The 27151-nt window shown below is 43.5% G+C and overlaps 1 protein-coding gene across 1 annotated transcript in view; it reads left to right on the top strand.

Annotated features, from left to right (window-relative positions):
- The window catches only part of SH2B3 (SH2B adaptor protein 3), a 274440-nt gene extending 249884 nt beyond the window's left edge, over positions 1-24556 (top strand). Inside the window, exons 5-9 of the mRNA XM_088449227.1 lie at positions 4277-4365; positions 17931-18025; positions 22082-22296; positions 22403-22574; positions 23796-24556. Coding sequence (XP_088305353.1) covers positions 4277-4365; positions 17931-18025; positions 22082-22296; positions 22403-22574; positions 23796-24103 — 879 coding nt within the window. The 3' untranslated portion in view covers positions 24104-24556. The remainder of the gene's footprint in view (positions 1-4276; positions 4366-17930; positions 18026-22081; positions 22297-22402; positions 22575-23795) is intronic.
- Positions 24557-27151: the final 2595 nt, after the last annotated feature.

The following is a 27151-nucleotide window of genomic DNA, read 5'->3' as shown; positions in this document are numbered from 1 at the left end:
CGGCTGGCTTGTCTGTTAAAGGGTGCTGTAACCTCCAAAGGGCACTCCAAACAAAATAAAAAAATATTTTCTGTGTTTGTGAATTGTGTGCACTGTGGCTGCACGTGCATCAACAAAGGAGCAGCGCCAAGCATGCGCCTGTGTCCCATAAGTAAAGGGCCGGCTGACTTGACCGTTAAAGGGTGCTGTAACACCCAAAGGGCACTCCAAACAAAATAAAAAAATATATTTTTTTGTGTTTGTGAATTGTGTGCGCAGTAGCCGCACGTGCATCAACAAAGTAGCTCCAAGCGTGCGCCTGTGTTATAGGTAAAGAGCCGGCTGGCTTGACCGTTAAAGGGTGCTGTAACCCCCAAAGGGCACTCCAAACAAAATAAAAAAATATATTTTTTTGTGTTTGTGAATTGTGTGCACTGTGGCTGCACGTGCATCAACAAAGGAGCAGCGCCAAGCGTGCGTTTGTCTGAAGGGTGGTGTAACCCCCAAAGTGCACTCCAACAAAAGTAAAACATTTTCTTCTGTGTTTGTGAATTGTCTGCACTGTACATGCATCCTCAAAGCAGCAGCGCCAAGCGTTCGTCTGTCTGTTAAAAGGTGGTGTAACCCCCAAAGTGCGCTCCACAAAGAATAAAAAATTCTTCTTTTTTTTCTGTCTTTGTGAACTGTGTGGGCTGTAGCTGCACGTGCATCAACAAAGGAGCAGTGCCAAGCGTGCGCCTGTGTCCCATAAGTAAAGAGCAGGCTGGCTCATTTCTTAAAGGGTGGTGTAACCCACAAAGTGCACTAGTCTCCAACAAAAATAAAAAATTATTTTCTGTGTTTGTGTGCGCCTTAGCCGCACGTATATATCAATATAACATAAATAGAGGACCAAACTTTCTCCGATAAAAATAAAATAGGGAAAGATCAAGAACCACTTCCTCCTAGTGCTGAAGCTGCTGCCACTAGTCATGACATAGACGATAACATGCCATCAACGTCGTCTGCCAAGGCCGATGCCCAATGTCATAGTAGAGGGCACATACAATCCCAAATGACAAAGTTCAGGAAAATGACCTTGAAAAAAACATTTAAATCATCTGAGGAGAAACGTAAACTTGCCAATATGCCATTTACGACACGGAGTGGCAAGGAACGGCTAAGGTCTTTCCCTATGTTCATGACTAGTGGTTCAGCTTCACATGACGATGGAAGCCCTCCCGCTAAAAAAATCAAATGAGTTAAGCTTGCAAAAGCACAGCGAAGATCTGTGCATTCTAAGAAGATATCACAAATCCCCAAGGAGAGTCCAAGTGTGGTGGCGGTTGCGATGCCTGACCTTCCCAGCACTGGACGGGAAGAGGTGGCTCTTTCCACCATTTGCATGCCCCCTGCAAGTGCTGAAAGGAGCACCCACAGTCCACTTGCTGATATGCAAATTGAAGATGTCACTGTTGAAGTACAACAGGATGAGGATACTGGTGTAACTGGCGCTGAGGAGGAAGTTGGCGAGGAGGATTCTGATGGTGATGTGGTTTGTTTAAATCAGGCTCCGGGGGAGACAGTTGTTGTCTGTGGGATGAAAAAGCCCATCACGGTCATGCCTGGGCAGAAAACCAAACATTCCACCTCTTTGATCTGGCAATATTTGTATCCAAATCCGGACAACAACTGTCTTGCCATATGTACCATATGTAAAGGTGAAATAAGTAGGGGTAGGGATGTTAACCACCTAGGAACATCCTCCCTTATACGGCACCTGCAGCGCGTTCATAAAAAGTTACTGTCAAGTTCAGAAACTTTGGCTAAGACCGTAAGCAGTCCAGGGACACCTAAATCCCGTTGTCCTGTTGTATCCAAGTGCCTGCAAACCACACCGTCAACTCCCTCCTCGTCAATTTCCTCCTTAGTCAGGATCGGAAGTAGTCCTGCAGGCCATATCACTGGCATGACTGACTCTCCTATCTGGGATTCCTCCGGAGGATCCTGCATTGCTATGCCTCCTGCTGCTGCTGTTGCTGCTGCTGGGAGTCGTTCATCATCCCAGAGAGGAAGTAGGAACACCACTACTTTTACTAAACAATTGACCCTCCAACAGTCCTTAGCGAGGAGGATGAAGTACGACAGCAGTCACCCTGAAGCAAAACGTATAACTGAGGCCTTGACTGCTATGTTGGTGTTAGACATGCGTCCAGTATCTGCCATTAGTGCAGTGGGATTTAGACAATTGATGGAGGCAGTGTGTCCCCGGTTCCAAATCCCGTCTAGATTCCACTTCACTAGGCAGGCGATACCGAGACTGTACAGAAACGTCAGAAAAAGTGTCCTCAGTGTCCTGAAAAATGCGGTTGTACCCAATGTCCACTTAACCACGGACATGTGGACAAGTGGAACAGGGCAGCCTAAGGACTATATGACTGTGACAGCCCACTGGGTAGATGTATCACCTTACGCAGCAACAACAGCAGCGTCACCAGTAGCAGCATCTCAGAAACGTCAATTCCATCTTGCACCTCTTTTTTTTCTTTGCATTATGTAGTGTTTGGGGCCTAGTTTTTCAAACTGCCATCCTGTCTGCCACTGCAGTGCCACTCCTAGATGGGCCACGTGTTTGTGCCGCCCACTCGTGTCGCTTAGCATAGCCTTTTGGACATAAAAACACTATTGTGAGGTGTTCAGAATAGACTGGAAATTAGTGGAAATTAAGGTTATTGAGGTTAATAACAGCATAGGAGCAGAAAAATCAACACATTCTCTGATTTTAGCTGTTTTTATTCTTTTAAAAAAAAAAATACAGATCCAAAACACAAAACCCAGAGCCGAAAACACGGAAGGGTGGTTTTGGCAAAACCAATCCAGATCCACAACACGAAGAAAGATCCAGATCCAAAACCAAAACACAAAACACGAGCCGGTGCACACCCCTAATATATATATATATATATATATATATATATATATATATATAATATCTGCTAATGTAAATATGTGTTTCAATGTTTAAGCCAGCTCTCCTAAGCACACACTACTTGGCACTTTTGTAGATGAAATCTTACTTTTGATTGATGACCTGTGAGTATGTATCACACAGTTGCCCCTACCATTTTGTTTAATGCAGTTGTCTCTCCTGCTTCTGCCTGAGACTGCGACTTATTTTAGCATTGCAGCATCATAATATCACAGGGCAACAGCAACACCTTTTATTTTTCTGATCGCTATTTTATCAGAACACTAATATATGAGTATTGCCCATGTCTAATGCAAGGACACTATACAATTCTTATACGTGCATTGTGCATGATGCACAGTTGGGAGGAAATTGTACATACATTGCTCCCATGAAGAATGTACAGAAAAATGGTGGCTGTATCTGTGGCGTATGTGCCTGGTTTGCTACTAGTAGATGTGTACATACATCTTCCTTTTACTAGGTGCCAAAGATATACCTCCAAACAGGCTTATATACACTTACACCCGGCCCCGCATACATAGCCCGCATTTGTGTGAACGCGCCATCACAGCACTTTGCCTTTGTTCTACCTCTTTGGTCATACGTGTATATGTAATAGAAATATGCATGCCTCTGCATCGCTCACTTTCTGAGCATGCGCTTTGTGAATTGACTCCGTATTTTTATATGATGTGAGATATAGGGCCTGATTCACAAATATACACTAATGCCATCACAGCTGTTGTGCCTCGGGAACTGAGACGCCAATGCCAATTTTATTGCGTATGGGATAGTAGATGCAGGCTGTGACACCCTCCAAAACGTTCGCAACACATCTGCGTTTCTTGTTGCCACTCCCCCATTACCTCTGCCAAACACTCCCTGCCTGTCAGTCACACTGAGTAAACAGTTGCTGCGAGCGATTACGGTGATGTACCTTTAGGGATGGGCAGTGCGACTTAGACACATACGCAGTTTACCAATAATCACACAACTGTGTAAATATCAACATAGAGTACATTTCTGAATCAGACCCAGAGTACTTTACGCCAATATAGAAGCATGTTTTCTTATATTACAGTTCCTAGTCACACTGGGGATATTATCACACGCATAGATAAGATATAAGATAATGTACACTATTACTGTACAATAGGAACTGCGTACAAATGGCCCCAAGGAGAATGATATTTATTGCATGACAGAATTGCTTCTCACAGGCGGATGTAGATAACCCTTTCAGATGTGGATAAGCACATATCAAAGAGATCCTTTGTGTGTTTCATGCAAAATTAGAATGTTTTATGATATTTATATTTTCCCTCTTTCTCTTGTTCTTTTTTGTAGGTTAATACAACTGAAGTTATTTTTGAAGTTGTAGATGACCAGCAGCTAAATTCTTGGACATCAGAAATCAAAGAGTGCATGAACCGCGGGTAGGCCATCCTCTTTGTTTTATGGTGGGAGATTTTACACAAATCCATCCATTCTGAATAGAATTACAAGAGCTCTTACAAAATATCATATATTTACATGACATCAGGGAACTTGTTAAGAGGATGCTTCCTAGATTCTTACTGCAAAGAACCTTGTCAGCCCATATTCATATTGTGTGTATCATGATGTGTTTCATGATGCAGGACTGTAAACACTTAGGGGTATATAGAAGTGGAGATGTTGCCCATAGCAATCAATCAGATTCTAGCTGTTATCTTCTAGAAGGTGCTAGATAAATTATAAGTAGAAGCTGATTGGTTGCTATGGGCAACATCTCCACTTAAACCCACACTGTAGTAAATATACCCTTACTGTGAGATTTGTAATGCTGTCGGAAATGAAGGAGTCCATACAGCGGCTGTTCCAGATGCTTCTCTCTACCACCGAACAGTCAGATTTTTGTCAGAGTTGCCCATAAATATATGCTGACACGTGACAAATGTGATGGATGCAGATATTCGCTGGTCAGGTTCCATTAGCATGGTTGGAAGAGGGCCACAGTTGGTCAGACGCCGTCATCATCTGACCTCATTTACAGTACTGTGCATCCAAATCAACATCTCATAGATCATGTTCAGAAGTTGATTGAGATTACCAGTCTTTCTGGACACACATAGGCTGCAATTTACATCCAGTTAGGTCTAAAATGAAGTGCATGCAGACCCCTTAGTTAATGTTGTTAATTGCATTAAACATCAGGGCACGCTTCAGTCGGGAAAAGTGCGTAACTTTAAAAAAGCGCACTGCCTGCTGGCCTCTTCTGTTTACAGCTGTGACATTTCTATATATTATATTCTTTTTCTCTCTTAAGCAACCTTATATTATCCTCTAAAGCACTGTTCTCTGCCTCCTGCTCCAGGCCCTAACCAACATCTGCCCCTCTATTTCCTTCTGCGCCTCCAGCTACGCCCGCTCTCACAGCTGTGAAATCAGTTGCAGTTGCACTATTGTATAAATAGTGGGTTTCTTTGCTAATTGTAAATGTTGATAATAAAGATGGGAGGAGAGTATGAATGTGAGTAAAATACACAAAAGAACCAGAATGCTGATGAAATAAGGCAAGTACATATTCCCACAGACAGGCTGAGGGCCTGATTCAGAGATGGACGCTAATACATGGGCGGCAGCGATTTCTTTTGGTCTCCCTGCTGCAATAACATGCAGCCTTCCCCTTCTGTAATTGTGAGTGCCAGAGATAGCAAGCCCCGTGATGCCCACTTTCTATGAATGTGGACAGTGGAAAGTCGTCGCTGTACTCAAACACTGCACCATCGAAGCACAATTGCGATGACCATCAATACTTATGGCGCTTTATGGCTGGCCTCTGTAGCTGCGGCTCTGCTTGTGAAATTGTGCCCGTGATACTCCCATAAGTGTCGGCGACGGATTTCATCTAAAGATGGCGAGAGTGATGCAGTGACAAACAGCGGCAATCTTAGATTACCACTGTTTGTTGAATACTGAAAGGATGACAGTGCTAAAGGCGTTATGCATCATTGTTAAATGGGGCCTTGAGAGTTTTTAATTTCATATTTGTTCTTTGCATGCTGAAATCAATGGGCTGTAACTATTTCACATAGGAAACATTTTGACTGTTGTGCAGTTATTGAATCATTATTGAACTGTGGTGGATAAGATGGAAGGCGGAATGACCATAAAACGTATTCCTATTATTCTGACCATTAACCACTTTAACAAGAGACACAAACAATATATTGACATTTGTTTAAATACTTTGAAAAATTTATGGATAGTTCACACTTCTAGTAGTCTATGGGCCAAATGTAATAGGGTGAGAGTTTAGAAAATGTGAGAGTTTAGCAGTAAACTCTCACATTGGTTGAGTTTTATCTTCAAAATGGGAAAACATCTGAATGAGATTTTAAATCGTGAATGTTTTTTAAATCTAAAAAAACATGCAAGTTCGCTCTGTTACTTTGTTTTTGGACTCTATTACATTAGCAAAGTTTAAAAACTGTCAGAAACTCTCACTTTTCTAAACTCTCACCCTATTACATTTGGCCCTATATTTTTTTTTTCTTGTTTTTTTTTACTGGTTCAAACAATGCGCCCTCATCTCAACCCAGCCGCGCAGATTTTTGTATGCAGCCCTATGGGGCTGTGAAAACAGATCTGTGAGTTCAGGGCTACCATAAATGCAGTACATGCACCCACTTGCACCGGCTAATTGAATCAACTCCTAAAGACTGTACAAGTCCCCATCACAACTGCTGGGAGCAAGTTCATCCAGGACGCCCGGAGGCAAGTTAGAATTTGGTGCCTCTCCCCATATGGAAAAAGGGAAAATAAATATGTTGCAAATGTATCTATCTATTTATACATACGCACAAAAACACTAATATAGAATATGTGAATTTGTTTCTAGTAGGCCTATTTACTATAAAGATATCCATCCCCCTTCCTTTTCGGGTATATACTGCTATGCGGTAGTCATAGATAAGATAGTGACCTGTATAGTGCAATTAGTATGAGACTCAGAGTTCTCCTGATAGAGGCAAAAGCCATCTGATGTAGATGGGGAGCTCTCCTTATACCCCAGATAGAGCAGAAAACCACCTGATGTGGGGGCTTTGAGGACTGAGTTTGATTCAAGATACTATAAGACTGCTACTGTGGTGGAACTACAAATCACAAAATACTCAGTCTACTGCCGACTGCTTCACATGCTGGGAAGTTGCTCCACCAAAGATCTGCCCCCAGACAGTCACTGGTGCCCCAGGCCCCCGCCTCCCATGCCCTCTTACCCGCAGCTCCATCTTGTGCATCCTTGGTGACATCCAGCCCCTGGAAGATCTGCAGCCGCTCTTATGCTCTGGTCCATGGCTAGAGCTGCTACCAGGGAGGAGTGGGACGGGGAGTTGTGGGTGAGGGAGGGCGCCAGAGTCACACTGGCATTAGAAGATGCCGAGGAGCAGCAACATCAATGAGCGGGGACAGGCTATAGGTAGATGGAAGCAGCATCTGATGGTCTGGCACGGAGCCCTCCACTAGTATATGGTTATGGTAGCTTCTCAGGTGCCGGGAAGAGGTGCCATGTATTGGGCGGCCATGACGGTACACTCCGAGTACATATTTACAGCCCTAAGTGGGGTGAATATATTGTGGGCAATGAAGGAGGTGCCCCTTCAGTGCTGGCGCCCGGCGGCAGGCACCTCCATTGTCTCACATAGTTCTGCCCCTGGCTGGGAGATTATTCCATGGATCTATTATCCTTTTGGTAATAAAGCTCTTCTTTATATTTGCTTTTTGTCTTTTTTTTATTACATTTTAAAGTGTGTCCCCTTGTTGCAGACACCTCTTATTTAATACAGTACTGCCTTCCTGGCCACTACAGTACCTATACTTTTGTTATACAGTATGTAAATGTTTCTATGATATCACCTTTGATTCGTCTCTCCTCTGACCTGTATATGGAAAATCCTGCTGCTCTTACAGTTGGTTGGCAACCCCATGTATATATCTCCACTAGATCTATTCATGGGGTATATTTTGCAAGAAAAAAGTCACTCTAAATAATGCGGAAACTAAAGTCTCCGCATGATGTAAGAATCCAGATATGTAGGAAAGGCTTAATGGAGATGATAACACAATTATCTTCTGTGTTAATGCCCAACTCTACAGCACCCAACATTTTCAGCTATGCAGCAAGCAAAAAACATTAAGCAAATCCTTAAAATCCTACCTTACATCCGAAAGTGGCGTTATATGAAAAAAAGCCTTATTTCTGCCAAAAACTGCAGGGACAGATGGATCTTGTCCAATCAGTCCCTGCAGGCATCTGAAACTCTCCTCCCCTTATTCAGCAGTTACACTCCCAGTATTCTCAGCAGTGTGATTACAAAGCTTTCTAAAAATGCATTATGGCTGTTGATCTGATAAGTTGTCTGCTGTAACTCTGCATATTTACTATGACGCAAATGTTTGTCTTGAAAAAGGATCATGTGGATATGAAACGTCAGCATTTGATCAAACATTGGATATGATTCACAATAAGGCTATGACTATAGCATAATAAAGTTGTATGAATTGTTTCTAAATCTGGTGAGTGCTCTTGAATCTGTGTTAACGGATTGACTAAAAGGATTTATATATAGACTGTCTGGAAGGACCTCAGTGGTTGTGACTAGGTCATATGATGATCAGACTGCAGACCAGGCTAACTATATTTAGAGATGTGCAGGCTCGTATCAATTCGGATTTTCCCGCCAAGTTCTGCCAAATTTCGGGTCTAAGAAAGAGGCAAAACGTCATATTTCATGGACTTTTGTCCATTAAGAACTATCTTCAGTGTAATGAAAAACAAAGAGTCTTGGAAGTGATGATATGGCCCCCACAGAGCACTGATCTCAACATCATCGAGTCTGTCTGGGATTACATGAAGAGACAGAAGGATTTGAGCAAGCCTACATCCACAGAAGATCTGTGGATAGTTCTCCAGGATGTTTGGAACAACCTCCCTGCCAAGCTCTTTCAAAAACTGTGTGCAAGTCTAGCTAGAAGAATTGATGCTGTTTTGATAATCTCATTCACATCTCTCCCACAAACTCTGTCCCTCTATCCTGTGCCCTTTGGAATGCCAGATCAGTCTGTAATAAATTGGTCCCCACCCATGACCTTTTCATCTCCAACTCCCTGAATCTTCTAGCCATTGCTGAAACCTGGATTTCACCCTCTGACACCACTTTCAAGCAGCCTGGGGGTCACCATGGTGGTAGTGTTGGGGTCCTTCTATCCCCCGGTTACTCATACCAACTCATACCCTCAGAACCAGCCCTTACATTCTCTACATTTGAAGTTCATGCTATACGCCTCTTCCAACCAGTACACCTCCGATTAGCTGTCATTTACCATCCCCCTGGCCCTCCCTCCTTCACAACTTTGCTTCCTGGCTCCCTCACTTTCTCTCCTCAGACCTTCCCTCTATTATCCTAGGTGACTTCAATATTCCAATTGATATCCCCACAAACTCCTCACCCTCACATCTTCATTTGGCCTCTCCCAATGAACCTTCTCACCCTCCCATGTGAGTGGGCAATCACTTGATCTGGTCTTCATTCACCGTTGTGATATTTCTGATTACTCCAATTCCCCATTCCCCCTCTCTGACCATCACCATCTCTTTTTAGACTATCCCTCTCTACTTTACCTCCTCTACCTCCTAAAGACACAATCACTAAGCGTAACTTTGAGGCTATTGACACAGTTTCCTATTCTTCCCTGCTTGACTCACTTCTCTCCCCTATCCTCTCTCTCTCCTGCCCTGAACAAGCTGCTTCCCTATACAATGCCTCCCTTACTTCTGCTCTTGACTTTGTTGCTCCAGCGATCACTACTCACCCTCGCAGATCCACACCTCAACCCTGGCATTCCAAATGCACCGGATACCTGCAAAAGTGTTCACGAACCGCCGAGCGACAGTGGAGAAGATCACGCTCTAAGGCAGATTTTCTCCATTTCAAATTTATGCTCTCATCCTACAGTGCTGCCCTTTCCCTCTCTAAACAGTCATATTTCAAGAACCTCATCTCTTCCCACTCCTCAAATCCCCAGCGTCTCTTCACCATCTTCAACTCCCTCCCCTGCCCACTCCTTCCTCGTCTCCCCTCCTTGCTCTCTGCCCTTGACTTTGCTACCTACTTTACATCTAAAATTGATTCCATACGTCAGGATATCATATCCAACCAGTCCCCCAGCTCTCCACCTCCTGCTTTCCCAGATCACCCCTCCCCATCCATTTTACAGACTCTGACATCCTTCTCCCTTGTATCTGGAGAGGAAGTCATGGCCCTCATCCGGTCCTCCCCCCTTCCACCTCCCCCCTTGACCCTTTACCCTCCCGCCTCCTCCGCTACCTCTCCCATCTTGCCCACCTCCTTAATCTCACCATCTCATCAGGCACTGTTCCTTCTGCATTCAAGCATGCCCTTGTATCCCCCATTCTTAAAAAACCTACCCTTGATCCTAACATTCTCTCTAACTACTGACCCATCTCTCTCCTCCCTTTTGCCTCCAAACTCCTTGAGCGTATTGTTTACAACCGCCTTTCTTTCCTCTCACCCCCTCCTTGACCCTTCAGTCTGGCTTTTGTTCACTCCACAGAAACTGCCCTCACGAAAGTCAGCAATGACCTCTAACGATGTTTAAAAGAACCTCTATATACCCCTGCCTGTACCTTCTAAAATCCTTCCTATAAACCTCTAAGGATGACGCTAAATTGCGTACGCAGTCATACAGTAAATAAAGACTTAGACCTGGAATCTGTGGTTCCAAAGCACAAGTGTTATTTAAGTAAAAGTTCAGACAGTTACACGCAAATGATCCAGACACAATTTAGGCGCAAAGGAATTATACAGACCCAAGTACAGTATACATACGCAGCGCTTCCGGACCCGAAGATAGGCATCAGCAAGAGACCCCTCGTCATTCAGCACGAAGACTAAGAACCCAGCATTTGAGCACACATATTTATACCCCCCCAGAATAGACAGGACAATAGAGAAGTTTGCTGCTGATGTCATTGGTTCCCAGGGGAGAAGCATCTGTTACAAAGCATTTAACAGGCTGGTTCAAATAGACTCTCCCTGCCTCTAACAGCTGGGTGTCTTTCCCTTCCCGCCCCCTGTAACATCCTAACAGTTGTTCATGAAATATACATTTTGTTGCTTGTAGCCTCTGCGATCCATAACTCGAGAATGCATTATGCACCTCCCCACCGATAACACCGGAATACTGTAAAAAGAGTACGCATCAGTACGAAACCAAACACGACTTGTTTAGCATGTATAAAACCTTAGTTATCAAATATCTTTATTTCTCAGCATTTAAACTAACTGAACCAACTTAAATCATATACTTTAAAGCTTATTAAACCTTATGTGTGAATATGTAATGTGTGAGTATTCGGGGTTTGATAGGAAGATGCTAGTTAACTGGGGACAGATGCGTGCGCATTTAGCTACTAAACGGTATTTTCATTTGGGGTCTTAAGCATAATGGACCTCATTCAGAGTCGGTCGAAGCGGCCGCACGCCACCAATGTTCGCTATACTGCGCATGCGTAAAGTTCGCAATGCGCGTGCGCAAACTAGCCGCTACGATCAGAAATTTCTCTCTCCTTGAACACAGCCAGGAAGGTAGTTTGCGTGACAGATGGGGGTGTTTGTGGGTAGTAACAGGGGAAGGTGCTTGAAAATGGGGGAGTGGAGATCCGAACGCAGGCGTGCCTCATTATGCGAACGGCGTTTTATGGGAGTGCATACGGTTTATGGGAGTGCATAATTAACAAAGTAGCGTCATGGCACATGTGACATGGGAGGTTTTTACACTGACATGATCGTAGAGCTTAAGAGAGGGTATGGTCAACCTTAAGCTCTACGACCAGTTCCAAAGGTTCCCGATGGTCTCAATTAATCCTTATATGCCCAGAGATGACGTGTAATGCGTACGAGAAGGGGGCGTATTTTTTTGTCTTCCGACCGCTTCCTCCCCTTGGTCGGTCAGCTACCGAACCGAATTTAGGGATGCAACTTGCGAGGGAATCATTTGCATATCCGGCCCCTTTTCCCGTACGACCGTGCGGCCGCTTCGACCGACTCTGAATGAGGTCCAATGTGTGTATGTTAAATGGTGAAAGATGCAATCGCATGATGGTAATAATTGTGCATTCGCTACTGGGCGTCATGTTAGCAGCTCAATTGTGCGTAATGTGCGGTGTTTATGCATGAGATTCCATCTATGATGGACTTAACATATTTATATATATATGTATATATATATATATATATATCTATATATATATATATATACATACATACATACACACACATATCATTCCTCACTCACAGTTTCAGACTGCAATGCAAATGTGATCTCCAGCTGTGAAACTAAACCATCCTGTCTGGGTATGAAACTAAAACCTGTTTGGATTCAGACAAATCCAATTGTGTAGATCAATGCCTGGATTATATTACAATTGCCAACAGGGATTCCCAATTTGTATGTAAAACACTTACAGTTTCTGGTACATTGTCTATTCTATTTAGATTATCAAAAACATTGTCATCTGTTCTTAGCTCGTGAGTTGTAACTTAAAGTGATGCTGGTCGCAAAATGGCGTCTTGCAGATTCTTGTTTCTAAAATGGAGTCTAGTTGCCATTCGCAAGATGGCGTCGCGCACGCTTCAATTTTAAACTGATCTTGTCTCAGCCAATTATCCAGCTTTGACACCTCCTTGCTGCCAAATCCAAGGCCCCTACTCTCTGCTCATTCTCCTTGACCTCAGTGCTGCTTTTGATACTGTGGACCACCCTCTCCTGCTGCAAATTCTTCACTCCCTTGGTCTACATGATACTGCCCTCTCCTGACTGTCCTGCTACCTCTCTGACCGATCCTTCCCTGTTTCCTCTATTGACTCTTCTTCCCCCCCACATCCTCTTACAGTAGGCGTTCCCCACGGTTATGTTCTTGGACCTCTCCTCCCTTTATATGTCCTTTCTAGGTGAACTCATCCGCTCTTTTGACCTCCATTATCATCTCTATGCTGATGATACTCAGATCTACCTTTCCTCCCCTGATCTCTCTCCCTCTCTACTGGCTCGTATCTCCAACTGTCTCTCTGCTATCTCTTCCTGGATGTCCCAGCGATTTCTTATCCTATCTCACCCAGAATGCTACTAAAACCTCATACACTCGCTGATCAGCTCCAGATTGGACTACTGTAACCTCCTATCTGCCTCCCCAAATCCCATCTCTCTCCTCTCCAGTCTGTCCTCAATGCTGCTGTTCTGCTCATCTTCCTCTCCAATCACTCTACATCTGCCTCACCTCTCCTGCAAGCCCTCCAGTGGTTCCCCTTCCCTTTCAGAACCCAATTCAAGGTTCTCACACTCACTTACAAAGCCCTCATCCAATCTTCTCCCATTTACATCTCTGATCTCATCTCCCTTCACTCTCCTGTCCGCCCTATGCACTCAACTAATGCACGCCGCCTTTCATGCCTACTGATTACTTCCTTCCACTCCCGCCTCCAAGATTTTGTCCGTGCTGCTCCCCTCTTTTGGAACTCTCTCCCTCTCCCCATCAGACTTTCCACCTCCCTACAATCATTCAAACGGGCTCTCAAGACCCACTACTTAATTGAAGCCTTCCTGCTCTCATCGTTACTTGCTACTGCATCTTCCTTCCTCCCCGTCTGCCCCATTTGTGTCACTCCTGTTTGTCTGACCCTCCATTTTAGAATGTAAGCTCTTACGAGCAGGGCCCTCTACCCTCTTGTGCTTCTCCCTACTTTACTTTCATCTACTTCTTACTGCCCACTAGGGCACCTACCACTTGGTTGTTTATGCTTATGTGGGTGTTATGGTCGCTAATGTAGCAATGTATATTATCCATGTCCTTGTCCTTCATCGCACTGTATTGTACTGTAAGTCACTGGTCACCTATTTGTTTATGTACTTTGTAAGGCGCTGTGGAAAACTTGTAGCGACATATAAAAAAAACAATAATAAAGTCAAAAGGTGGTCACACCAAGTAGTGATTTGATTTAGATCTCTCTTCTGTTCACTTTGCATTTTGTTAATTGATAAAAATAAACTATTAACACCTCTATTTTTTAAAGCATTCTTACTTTTGCAGCATTTGCCCCCCCCCCCACCTGCCTAAAACTTTTGCACTTGCCTGCCTTGAATTCATACTACTCCTTCCCTCACACGTTCCTTCGTAGAAACTCCACAATGTATTTATATAGTACCACCAGTTGCATAGGGCGGGATGTACTAAGCAGCACATCTGCGATGCGGTACATCCCGCTTCTCCTCAGGTACATACCGCGGTTGATTATGTACTTAGAAATGCGATGAAAATCGCAAAGGACAGCTCTTTCGATGCCCTAAGATAGAGGGACTTCAGGGTGTAACACCCAGAAGGCCCTCTGGCGTCCTTCTGCGCATGCACAGAAGGTGAGAGGGGGGAGATGGGAGGGATCTGATTGGATCCCTCTCAGGGGGGCTTCCAGATAAGAAGCCCATAGGCTTCTATTGGGTAAAGCTACCTGAAGATGGCATTACCCACTTAGTACATATGGAAAATACAGTAAAACCCATGAAAACTGCATTTTGGGGGTTTTACCACATTTTTCACTTTAGTACTTCCTGCCCATAGAGAGGTACAAAGAATATTTGTCATCACATAAGTCCCTGTCCCGTTGGAGAAACTACAGTACCTGTAGGAAAATCGCACAAACATGGGTAAGACAAACAAACTCCACACAGATTGGGCGGAAATCATATTCATGACTCAAGCCTATCTGACAGCAATGCTAACCACTGTGCCATAGCATACCTCCCAACCATCCTGATTTTGGCGGGACAGCCCCACTTTTCAGGCACTGTCCCACCATCCCACTCGCAGGGGAGGTTAGGATGTCCCCTCTCACCCACTGCTCTGCTTAACAGAACAAGTGGAGAATAGATGCCTCTGTTAATTGGAGAGAGAGACTGAGGGCATGACCATCAGCTCCCAGAGTGCTGGACTGCTTGACAGCATCACAAAAACGGGGGACATTGCTTGCGGGTACGCCATTTTCCTCGAGGCTACGCCTTTTTTCGGGAGTGCGCCTTAGGCACACACACAGACCCGACTTCACTTTCTAGAATGTTGGGAGGTATGGCCATAGTGCTGACAAGAAAGATAGCAGAAAATTTGCTTCCAAATATGGCACAAGTCCCACTTACTGTATAATTAGTTATTATGTTTTCAAACAATGTTTGAATATGTTCTTTGTATTCCGTGTATGTTATTGCTATATATGTGTGTTTATCATTGCAAATGTTGGACTTGATAGAGTTATCTATAAAGCACAATGATATAAGGGGTTAAAAGCACAGCTGTTTTCCTTCGAGAGCGGGATTTGCCTGCAGCCCTCCAGCTGTGCATGGGTTAAAGCTTAGAGTTAGTTGCCATGTATACATTGGAGAAGTCACCTGCTGCTGTGGAGCATTGCATGTGTGACTTGGTGTATAGGTGATAATTGCTGTTGCTGAAGCAGGAAGCAGGGGAAGTGCATGCTGACCTGTAGGGTTTGCATATGGTGCAGCCTCCAGCGCTTTGCTGAAAGGCTTTTCCTGTTATTGAAATACCAAGAACTCTGTTAGCAATTAATCACTGTGTGATTTCCAGAGCTTGTCCTCCTCCAGCCCTGTGCTCCTTTCCTTGAATTTCCATGAATTACAAGTGTGTTTCCGGCACTCTGAGAGGCTGCTAAAGCTGAGTTTTACTCCCTGCTCAGTTATAAAATAGTGGACCTCACAGTCTCTCTATTTTTGGAAAACATGGGCTCTCTTGGGTAGAGCTCTTGCAATTGTTCAATTTAAAACCATGATGCCCAAGTGACTTAAAGATTGCTCAGGTCATTAAATCAACCCTATACTTCTTTTTGGGTTTCAAGTAAGTAAACGGTTATTAGAGCTTAAAATGATGTATCCTATTAATATATGTGCCACAGTAGTCTGAATTATGGGCAATAAGCATTGTGGGGCTGATAATGATTTGGGTTTATTTTGCGTTAGGCATAAAATGCAGCCAAAAAGATGGCAAATGGCAACATATGCAGATTTGGAGGCATCTGTAGATGCCTCCAGCTTTGCAGGGGTAGAAGGTGTGCCAGTTCTACGTTTGGAGAGAACAGTAGTATAAAGATAGTATACGTAGATAAAACTAGTTCCAGGAGCTGTGGCTTTACAGTGTTAATATTAATAGTAAATGCTAATGTTACAGTGAACAATTCTTACACAATTACTCAATATATTTATTTTACGAAGAGTCATATACATAGGACAATCTTAAATACAGACATAGATATAAAATACAGTAAGGGAGCATATCGGTGGCGTATCTATCAAAGGTGCAGGGTGTGCAGTGCACACGGACCCATGGGTGCAGGGGGGCTCCTGCACTGCACTCCCTGAAGCCAGGACTGACCACTGTTGCTACTGTGCGGTGTACTGGCTCCCTTATGCTTCTCGCATGGCGCCATACTGTCAGTGATGTGTTCAGAAAGATGGCTCCACACAGGAGCTATGCCAGTGTCTTTGCTCTCTTTTGCGCATATGCCATCTTTTCGAATTTGTCACCGGAAAGATCGCGCCGCAGAAAAACCATAGGAAGCCAGCGTACTGCACGGGAGGCACATTTCATCAGGTACGGGTGGCAGGGGGGGCGAGCGGGGTCCCGCTTCATGGTGGGCCCTCCCTGTTCTAAGTATACCCTTGGGGTATATGTTCCTTTGCTGTGGTCTGCTTGGGTCACACCCATATTTGGACTAATCTTGTCTCAGCTCTCTAAGCATAAGGAGATGTAATGGCAAAATGGCAGCAAATGTGCATATTGATGAAAGCAATAGTTTATTCATTTGCATACATTGTACGGACATATGTATTTTATGCAAAAAAAAAAAAAGCAGCTCTGTTGGTTGCCAAAACCACGACACATGAGAATCCCAAAAATCAGTATACAGGATTTTTCACTTAATAATGTAATTTTCTGTTTGCATAATGTATCTAGTCTGTTTCTGTTCTTGCATTTGGTCTCTCTTCGAGTAAATACTGGCGTCTTATTAGTTGTGCTGTGGCCGATTGATCGGCTGGCTGACCGACCGATTTGTTAAGTATGTGGCTGTGCATACACACTTACCAATCAGCTGACCGATATTGTCTGGCTGCAGGAACTAGTTGCGTCATGGTTGCTAAGTCGCGTAGCCAGCATATGGGTCGGTCGATCACTCGCCCGTACACACAGGCAAATGTGCACAATTAATCTTTCAGACATATGGCAACTACCTTGCTGCACGGCCGATGCACTATATATGTGAACGACTTGGTTCCCAGAAATATATATCATGTGTACACACCAGCCGACATTCAGGTCATTATATTGTTTGTCAGCTGTACGAACAATATATAGTCCAGTGTGTACCCAGCATAAAATTTAGGCTACAACTGCCCATTAGTAGGGTTAATGACCCTAAAATGCAAATAGCACCTTGTAACAATTTCAAGGTCAAAGAAAATGTTTCCATACCTTAGCAGATGTTTGACTTGCAATTACATGTTTGTATTTGGTATACAGGAGAGTACGAGCTTTTGTACCAAATGTCAGTTGGGTTATTTATTTTAACTACCCAATAGCCAGATACATAAGACGTGGCCTTCATGTGAGCCAAATTGGCTGCAGATCCAGTCACCTGGGGATGAGGATAGATGAACAAATACCCACCGTTCTGGCCAGGATTACTAATGTACATTTCCACCAATTGGAATGCAGCTGGTTTGTGACTGGCCAGTTACTAGGTTGCTCAATTTGTTATCACTTTAAATAATTTATAACACATTATGATCCACACTTGCATTTGTATACTCATTGTTATGTATAAGCTACAGATATTCTGTGTAAACACTAAAATCTGTAAATCACTTCTACTTATTATAGGACAGAAGGGGCTGATGGAGAACTGCAAGTGTCTCTTCATTCAGATTTACCGAGCCAGAACCCCACCAGTGGCAGCACAGATTCCATCATGCAAGGTCAGTTCGTGTATTGTGCGAGTTATTGCTGTTACAGGTCTAGAGGCCCTCACACATGACCACCTGGTACAAAATGCTCCATCCCTGAACTGCCCACTTGTATTAACTAATGTAGATACCTGTGTTGAATCAATTAACTTATGAGAACGGTGTTTTTCACATTTAGCACTAATTATTGCAATAACAAATGAAAAGGGAGGCTAGGATGAGAGCATTTTTTTACCAAATGGTAGGGTCATATTGGATGTTTTGGGTGTATAGGAGAGGCTTTCAGTTTTTTTTCTTCCTATATCTTGCTCACCTGAAACCCAGCTTACATGCTGTGCTTCCAACCCTGAAAGTAAAAGTTAAAATTAACTGGGGGCTATGTAGTCGGCATCTCTGCGTGTTGGATGCCGATGGTCTGAATACCGGTGCCGAAATCTCGACAGGTCAGGATCCCGGCACCTGTATCCCGACCGCCGGCATACAGAAGGTAAGTATTGGGGTGTTAGGGGGAGGTTAGGGTTGGTTAACGGGGTTAGGGTTAGGCATCGAGGAGGGAGTGTTAGGATTAGGGTGTGGGGAGGGGGAGGTTAGGTTTAGGCACTAGAAGGGGAGGTTAGGGTTAGGCACTAGGGGGGAGGTTAGGATTAGGGTGTTGGGAGGGGGAGGTTAGGTTTAGGCACTAGAAGGGGAGGTTAGGGTTAGGCACTAGGGGGAGGTTAGGTTTAGGCACTAGGGGGGAGGTTAGGTTTAGGCACCGGGGAGGGAGTGTTAGGATTAGGGTGTTGGGAGGGGGAGGTTAGGTTTAGGCACTAGAAGGGGAGGTTAGGGTTAGGCACTAGGGGGAGGTTAGGTTTAGGCACTAGGGGGGAGGTTAGGTTTAGGCACCGGGGAGGGAGTGTTAGGTTTAGGGGGAGGGGAGGGAAGGGGTAGGTTAGGTTTAGGCACTAGAAGGGGAGGTTAAGGTTAGGCACCAGGGAGGGAGGATTATGGTTAGGGTAGGGGTTAGAAAAATACTCACCGCTGTTCTCTATGGATGTTGGGATGCTGCTGTCGTTATTCTGACCAGCGGCATCCCGATAGCAGGGATTTCATACCGTAACTGGCTGTATGAGCGAATGACTTACCGAAAAGTAGTGTACAGTAAGAAAAGCAGAGGGACAAGAACAGAGCTTTATGGGAACCCAGCAAGTGGAGGAAGTGGAGGGGGAAATTACGTCTCTGTGGAATAATGGGGCGGAAGTCTGATAGCAGAAAGTTGAGAGTGAGAAGAGAGAAAGTGACGCCCCAAGAAATATGAATGCACAGTCATTTATGTCTACAATTACTTCACTGAATTGGGTGAACTTATGTGCCTTAGACCGCGTAAAATCTACACTTCTCCAGTGAATGTGAAGCAGATTGTCATAAGATTTCTAACTAAAGGACTTCATAACACCGACCGTCACCACCCTGCTAAACACCAAAATGTTTAAAGAAAAAGAGAGAATGAATGGCTTATATATCATGTGTAATGTTATCACATCTAGAGGCACCAGTAATACAGTGCTGAACAATAGTATTCTTCAGTGGCGTAACTAGGGTATTTGGAGCCCAGGGCAAATTCGACGCGCGTGGTGAAAAAATGGACGTGGTCACTTAAAAATGGGGCGTGTCAACATGACACACCCCTTTATTTTCACACTGAACATTCCTATCCATATGCACCTTAACCCCAGTAGTACCCCTTATACAGTACCCCCAGTATGGAGTTGTGGTCCCTCTTATGCAGGCCCATAGTAGTGCCCCTTATACAGTATCCCCAGTAGTGGTCCCCCCAAATGCAGTGCCCCATGTAGTGTTCTCCCTTATGCAGTGCCCCCAATAGCAGTCCCCACAATGCAGTGTGCCCAGTAGCGGTATCCCCTGATGCAGTGCCCTTTATATGGTGCCCCCAGTAGTAGTCCCCCCCCCCCTATGCAGTGCCCTTTATATAGTGCCCCCAGCAGTAGCCCCCCCATGCAGTTTTTCCAGTAGTGGTCCCCTTATGCAGGCACCAAGTAGTGATCCCCCCTATCCAGTGCCCCCTGTAGAGGCCCTTCCTATTATTGCCCCCAGTAGTGGTCCCCCGAGTGCAGTGCCTCTACTAGTAGGCCCCTTTTATAATGCCCCCAGTGGTAGTTCCCCCCCAAGTAGTAGTCCCCAGTAGAGGTTCCCCCTCCCGAGTAAGTGCCCCCAGTAGTAGCCCCCCCCCCAGTAGAGGTCCTCCCAATAATGGTGCCCCCACCCACAGTAGAGGTCCTCCCAGTAGTGGCCACCCCCCTCCCCCGTTCTGCAGATAGGTTAAAAAAATATATATATATGTATATATATATAAAAACATACTTACCTGCTGCTCCGGTCCACGCCACCGCTCCCGCCGCCGCCCGCCAGTCCTCCCAGGCTGGCGCGCTCAGCATTATGGGACAGACGTCATGACGTCAGTCCCATTACCCACTGCAGGAGCCGTGGCGTAACTAGGGGGGGTCGGGCAGGGTGCGTGCCCTGGGCAGCCTGGGGCCGGCGGCGCGCCCCCCCCCCCCCAACCGCGCCCCCCCCCCCCCCCCCCCCCGCGCCGCCGGTCCCACGGCGCCCAGGGCACGCACACTGCCCGACCCCCCCTAGTTACGCCACTGGAATTCTTCATTCAAAATTACAATACTTATAGTCAAACTCTATGTAAAAGTCATGTAGTTTCACAGTAATAAACATATATAGAAGTATATTGATTCAATTCTATAGAGAATGGTTTAGCTAGCTAGCACCACTCTGATCTCATCTCTGAGCACAATGACAGCAGATCCAAGCAGTACTATTATTATTATTATCCTTTATTTAAATGGCGCCTCAAATGTTCCGCAGTACATGATAGATTTGCTCTTGTTATGGAATATAAAATGTCAGTATATCTACTGTGGCAGATACAAAGTTGCAAATAGGATAGTTTAAATACTTAAGTCGCATATCCACTAGCAGATAGGGGAACGACAGTACGATTACAACACTGTAATCATACAGTCATTCCTCATCCTCTGCAGTCCCTACACTGAACGATATGTCGCTCAGTGCAGACACCCTCCCTCATCCCTGAACAAGGCCAATCTGTCGTTATCGGCAGATTGACTGTCATGTGCAGGCGATGATTGATGTCGGAAACGACCAGTGGGGGTTCAATCGCTCATTTATATCTGCAAGTGGATATGCGGCTTTAGGGGGGTATGTATCAAAGCTGGGAGAGAGATAAAATTGTAAAAAATAAATGACCAACTAATCAGCTCCTAACTATCATTTTTTAAACACAGCCTGCAAATGTAAATTGGAAGCTGATTGGTTAGTACTTTATCTCCCACAATTTTATCTCTCTTCCTGCTTTGATAAAACCCCCCCATAATGAACTAATTAATGCTTAAATGTGAGCATAAAATTGATCCCCATCCATTGTACATTATGGATATAATAATAGTACTGTCTATGTATTTTGACACACAGCCTACTGATTTGTATATAAGCCATACAGCATTGTAGTGTCAGGCATAACGCATTGAACTTATGCAACAAGAACATCTACTGACTTAAATAGATCTTGTCTACGTATAAATTCAAATGATTAACCCAGGTCAGTGACTTAAACAGGTCATTATTTTTTTTAAAATATGACAGCATATAATAAACTGGAACATAAATTAATAAGCTGTTCCATAAACTGAGAAAGGTTCTGTTTCTCTTTCATGTTAATGCCTGAACATTCTCTCAAGCATACCAAATGTAATGCAGATAATTTTATTGTAGCAAATAATAATCTGCTTTAGATGTCGTTTTCATGTAGATGTTTTATTAAATAATTTTGATTATTCCGGAGTTGATGATAGATGATGAGTACTGGGTACCACAACACCACGGTGTAGATGACTTACTCCCATTGAATTAGTCTCGTCTGGTCACACATGAAAATTTGCACCCTGGCTATATTAAGAGCAGATTATGTGTTAGAAAAAAATCTAAATATCTGGGTTTGAATATGTACAATATAATTATGTCCTTATTATCCCTCAGGTGCTGCCGTCTTTGTGCCTCCAGAACAGTGTTGCCACAAAACTGACCATTTTCTGGCCTCCTACCCCTGGTATCATGGACCCATCTCTAGGGTGAAAGCTGCTCAGCTAGTTCAGTCCCAGGGGTTTGAGGGACATGGGGTCTTCCTTGTGAGACAAAGCGAAACACGCAGGGGAGAGTATGTTCTCACATTTAATTTCCAAGGCAGAGCAAAGGTAATGCCACAACCTGTTACTGCCAGTGTTGTATGTTGGTTTCAATTACCAGAGTTATGTGTATTATAAATACAGTGTCTAAATGATATACCATTCTGTATTTTAGCACTTACGCCTCACACTGACAGAAAGGGGTCAGTGCCGGATCCAGCACCTCCGCTTCCTGTCTGTGGTCGAGATGCTTCACTACTTCCGCTTGCATCCAATTCCACTTGAATGTGGAGCTGCAGGAGACGTGAAGTTGTCTAGTTACGTGGTGGCCGCTGTTCATTCACAAGGTGATATGTCGTAACCATATGTGTTTCAGTGCTAGATTGTTTACCCGGCACGTTGTGTCCAGTACACCATGTTGTTATCACTCTGTCCAGCCCCTCCATAGCCAGTACTATAGTCACACTGTTTGCACGTGCCTCTATCTGCCAGAACTTCAGCTTATTGGCAGCTAAGCGCAGAGAGTGCGACTTCATATACGTCAGTGAGGTGGAGAGAGTCATTTCTGGCTGCACCAACTGCAGCAAAAGGGTTAAATCAGATCATTAATTTGCCACATTGTGATTCATCTTATAATGTGAATTAGATTATAAAGCTCTTTTATTTATAAAAGGCCAATACACGGTCATTTACTTATAAACTCATTGCATGGAAGGTTCAGGTGATGGAATACATAGAAGGGACATAACCATAAAATAGAAACTAATTAAATTATTTGTCTGCCTACTGATTATGATGTTGTTACCACATTTTAGGTTCCATTTTGGAATATTGACAGTAATGTCCTCTATTTAATGCATTGTTTTATACTGATTCCTGACGTGAGAAGAGGATGTAATTTTGTCACCATAGCAAACAAAGCTCCTCTCACAGGTTCTGCCCCCCACACGCCGCCAAATGTCTGCTCACAGAGAGAGCACTTTTATTTGGCTTGCAGCTGCGCTCTGTTCTGAATTCGCTGTTTAGGTTTTCATCCCATAACTGAATTGATCCATTGATGAGGACCTCGGATGTTCAGATGTTTCTCGGACAAGCAAAGCTATCCATTGCATTAGCTTATGCGTTTGTAGAGGGTTAAATACGTTAATGTATTCTCACTCATACTCACCTTGTACCATACAAATGCACAGTATATTGTCAAACACACATGCATAGAACACTTTCAAAATGATTGACGGCAGTGAATATGAACAGTTTGTGTTAGTAAATACAAGCAGACTACGCCTACTCAGTCCTCAGTTCATTTACTATTTTCAGTACATGCTGACAAAATCCAGCAATATTACTCTTGAACAGTAATGACCTACACTGAAGTATACCACCCTTGTCACTTGATGACATATTAGACATTTTTGTACACAGCACCGTAGGGTCCTTTAAAATCCAAAATTAAGCAGATGTTCATTGTATTGTAGTCGTATTTCTTGAAGTTGTATTTTAATAAACAAAATATGGTAGAGGAGATGATAACCATCTGGTGGTTGACTATTGTTTTTCCCTTCCTACAGACCACAGCCCCACAGTCAGTACGTTACTGTTCCCATTGCCAATCCAGAGGTCAAGTTCAGAGCGTAGTGTCTCCCACCTCCAACAACCAAATCTACTGCGACATCCCTATGCAGAGGACATTCACCCCAGCTCCTACTCTGAGCAGATCTTCCACCTGATCCCCCCTCCAGGAGAGCTGGCACGGGACTTACTGCGCAGTGAGTCTGGCAGGGCGCAATCAAACAGTCAGAGGGAGTCCGACTACGAGATGGATTCTTCCTCGAGGGGCCACATGCGAGCGATAGACAATCCTTACACACCTCTATGACAATGCAGTTGTGTGCTGTAAATATTGAACTGACATGTTTACTTTTCCACAATCACAAAAGCCTTAACACATGCTGATCAAACCAAGAATGTAACCTGTTTTTATTTTTGTATTATTGCCTTATGTTGCAGGGATGAGTGAAGTTGTACATCCCCATTGGGTGTTATTGTATTAGGCCTGTTAAAGGGCCCTTCTATCTCCTGCCTGCTAGGCCTGTGCCGGTCTTGGATGCAGTGAAGGGTTAAGTTGTTAGCAACTTATCAGCTTGTTTTCTTATTACTGTTTACAAAAGGTAGTTGCAAACTATTCCAGTTCCAGGAGGTGCATGGAGTAATCACATTCCATGTTACATGTATGTTACTGACCGGAGCTGTCCCACTCCATACATTTAGCTGCATTTAAAAAAAAAAAACAACTAATCTTTCAGGTAATTTTTACTATTAATAACGGGAGCTGGGCATCCACTATACAATCTTCTGTCATATCTGTCCAATCTGCTGGTTGGAATGAAAACCTAGTAATGTGTGGGAGCAAATGACAGTCGATCATATGGTTTTAAACACTGAAAAAAGGACCAAAAAATTTGTTCAAATTGGTTACATTCGTGTGTTTTACCCAATTTGTCTGAACAACCATTTTTGGCTATTTTCCAGTGTTTGTGAGCAAATGGACGACTGTCATTTCCTCCCATACATTACCAGGTTTTCATTCCAACCAGCCAGATTGGACAGATATCTGACAGAAAACTGTATAGTGGATGCCCAGCTTAAGTGTTGTTGCTGTTTGTATCACAATAGATGACAGGTCAACAACACCACTGTGATGACCTAGGCAGCTCCATTTGTAATTGACTCTTCAAATATTAATAAGTGTGAAAAAACAAAACTGAATAAGTGCATACGTAGTATGAAAGCTTCCACTAGGACGGACTAGGAATTGGGTAATGAAGCTGAAAATTAAGTAGTTTGAATTATCCAGGATTAGGATACAAGAGCCGTGTTATGGTGTCAGCACAGATAACAAATCCAGCTACTGAAACAAGATGGAGGTTTTTATTTATGTAATTTATGTCTTGAAGTGTAGCTGTGTGCACGGTCTTTGTGCCTTAGATTAAGGCAACACTGGTATTTGTGCCCTACAGTTGGTCTCTTGGCTGCAATCCCATAGGAGACCAGTCTTTATGGAAGATAAGCAGTGTGCCGACAGGACACATACAACAGTGCTCCCTTGTCAGCTGTAACCAACTGCAGGGCACTGACATCAGTATTCATGAGTCCTTATACAAGTGACTGTCTCATGGATTTCTCAAAATGCCATGACTCCCATTCCTCCATAACTGCAGGTGAGTATATATATATATATATATATATATATATATATATATATATGTATAAATTATTATTTTTTTGCATGATTTTTATTTAAGCAGGGCAGCTTTACATTGTAATCTGTCAGCATCAAAAACAAGTTCATACATGAAACTAGAAGTAGTCTTCTAATTTTCTCTTCCGACCAGTTGATATAATTATATGACTGTCTTGGGGGATAACTTAATATCTGCATCATGGACTATTGAGTGATCGTTCACAACTTTAAGCTAACAAACATGAGCTGCATTATTAATTTAGACTTCCCATAGGTCAGAACTAAATAAAACAGAGCACTTGCATTTTTATCAGTGGTCCCTAAAGTTGTCAGGGTTTGGATCAGACAGGCCATAGGCTTGTTTTTTTTCCAATGCATTTATAATGCAGTTTGCATGCACTAGTTTATACTTGAAAACAGCATTAAATTTAAAATATATTTTTCTTGATGGGAGTTTTTTCATATATGTGTTGAAAAAAAAAAAAAAAAAAAAGTTCCATGCTGCAGTTCTGTGACACGTTCCTATTTTGACATCAACAAAAGCATGAAATGATGCATGTGTTTGTTTAGATGTTATTTTGTTGGAACATAAGACATTTGTGTGATCCAGCTCTAAAGACATCACCCTAACGTATACCATGTAATATGTGTGGAATGTGCATAATGTCTGTCTGCATTGTTTTAAATGCAGCTCTCTGGAACTTTTCAGCAGCAGTTACTTTACTGGTAACCACCTGACAGAGATAGCACTGGAAATAGTGCTCTGCCAGGAATGCATGCTGAGATTAGCAGCTAACATGTATGTAGGGGTTAGGTCAGTAAAAGGAGAGCATTTTATGGGATACTGTGGATAAAGAACCACAAATTATGAATGCATAGTTGCAACATGGAAAAATGTGTACAGAAGTTCAAACTACAACACTGCCTACAATCTTTAGATATGTCTAACAAACAATACATGAGGTGGATGGAAGTAAACGCAATATGTGGTCAACAAGGTCTATTCATATTAAAATAACTTAAAAGGCTACAAAGCTAAGATGCTAAAGTCCAGACCAGATTTCTGTACGGATGTTTTTGCAGTCAGTAGTCATCTATGTGCAGTCAGCTTTTCAAAACCAGACGTATGCGTTGTTAGTTTAAATTCATGCTGCAACCCTGTGTTATAATGAAACAATATGCCCCTCAACTAATTAAATTTTATCCAAGTGTATTTTGTGTTCCTCTTTTACTGAGTTCATCATCCACCTGGCAGCCATTTTGTGGGTTGTGGGCTGAGCATACATTCATGAGGAACTGAAGAATTAGGTGTTACTTTGATATCCTGCATATTGCCTCAGCACAACAAAATGGCTGTCTACACTGTGGCTGGTGACAAAAGCATATTACATAGCAATACCTTGTTACTAATTAGAAATGATACTATGATTTCTCTGTGCTATAGAAAACCTGGGGCACAAAAAAAGAGATAGGTGTGTTTGTGACCAGAGATGTAAAGCTGGCCATACACTGAAAGATAAACTTCCAAATTAGGCTAATTGATAACTGTTTAAAACGGTTATCTTTCAGTGTATGCCAGTGGTTCCCAAACTGGGTGCTGTGGCCCCCTGGGATGCCTCAGGGCACTTGCAGAGGTGCCACGGGTTGGTGGTCCAGTACCAAATAAAATTATTTTTAGTCAGT

Source organism: Taudactylus pleione, unplaced genomic scaffold (assembly GCF_031769625.1).
Source record: "Taudactylus pleione unplaced genomic scaffold, aTauple2 ptg000479l, whole genome shotgun sequence".
NCBI classification, from domain to species: Eukaryota; Metazoa; Chordata; class Amphibia; order Anura; family Myobatrachidae; genus Taudactylus; species Taudactylus pleione.
This window is presented reverse-complemented; position numbering and strand designations above follow the sequence as displayed.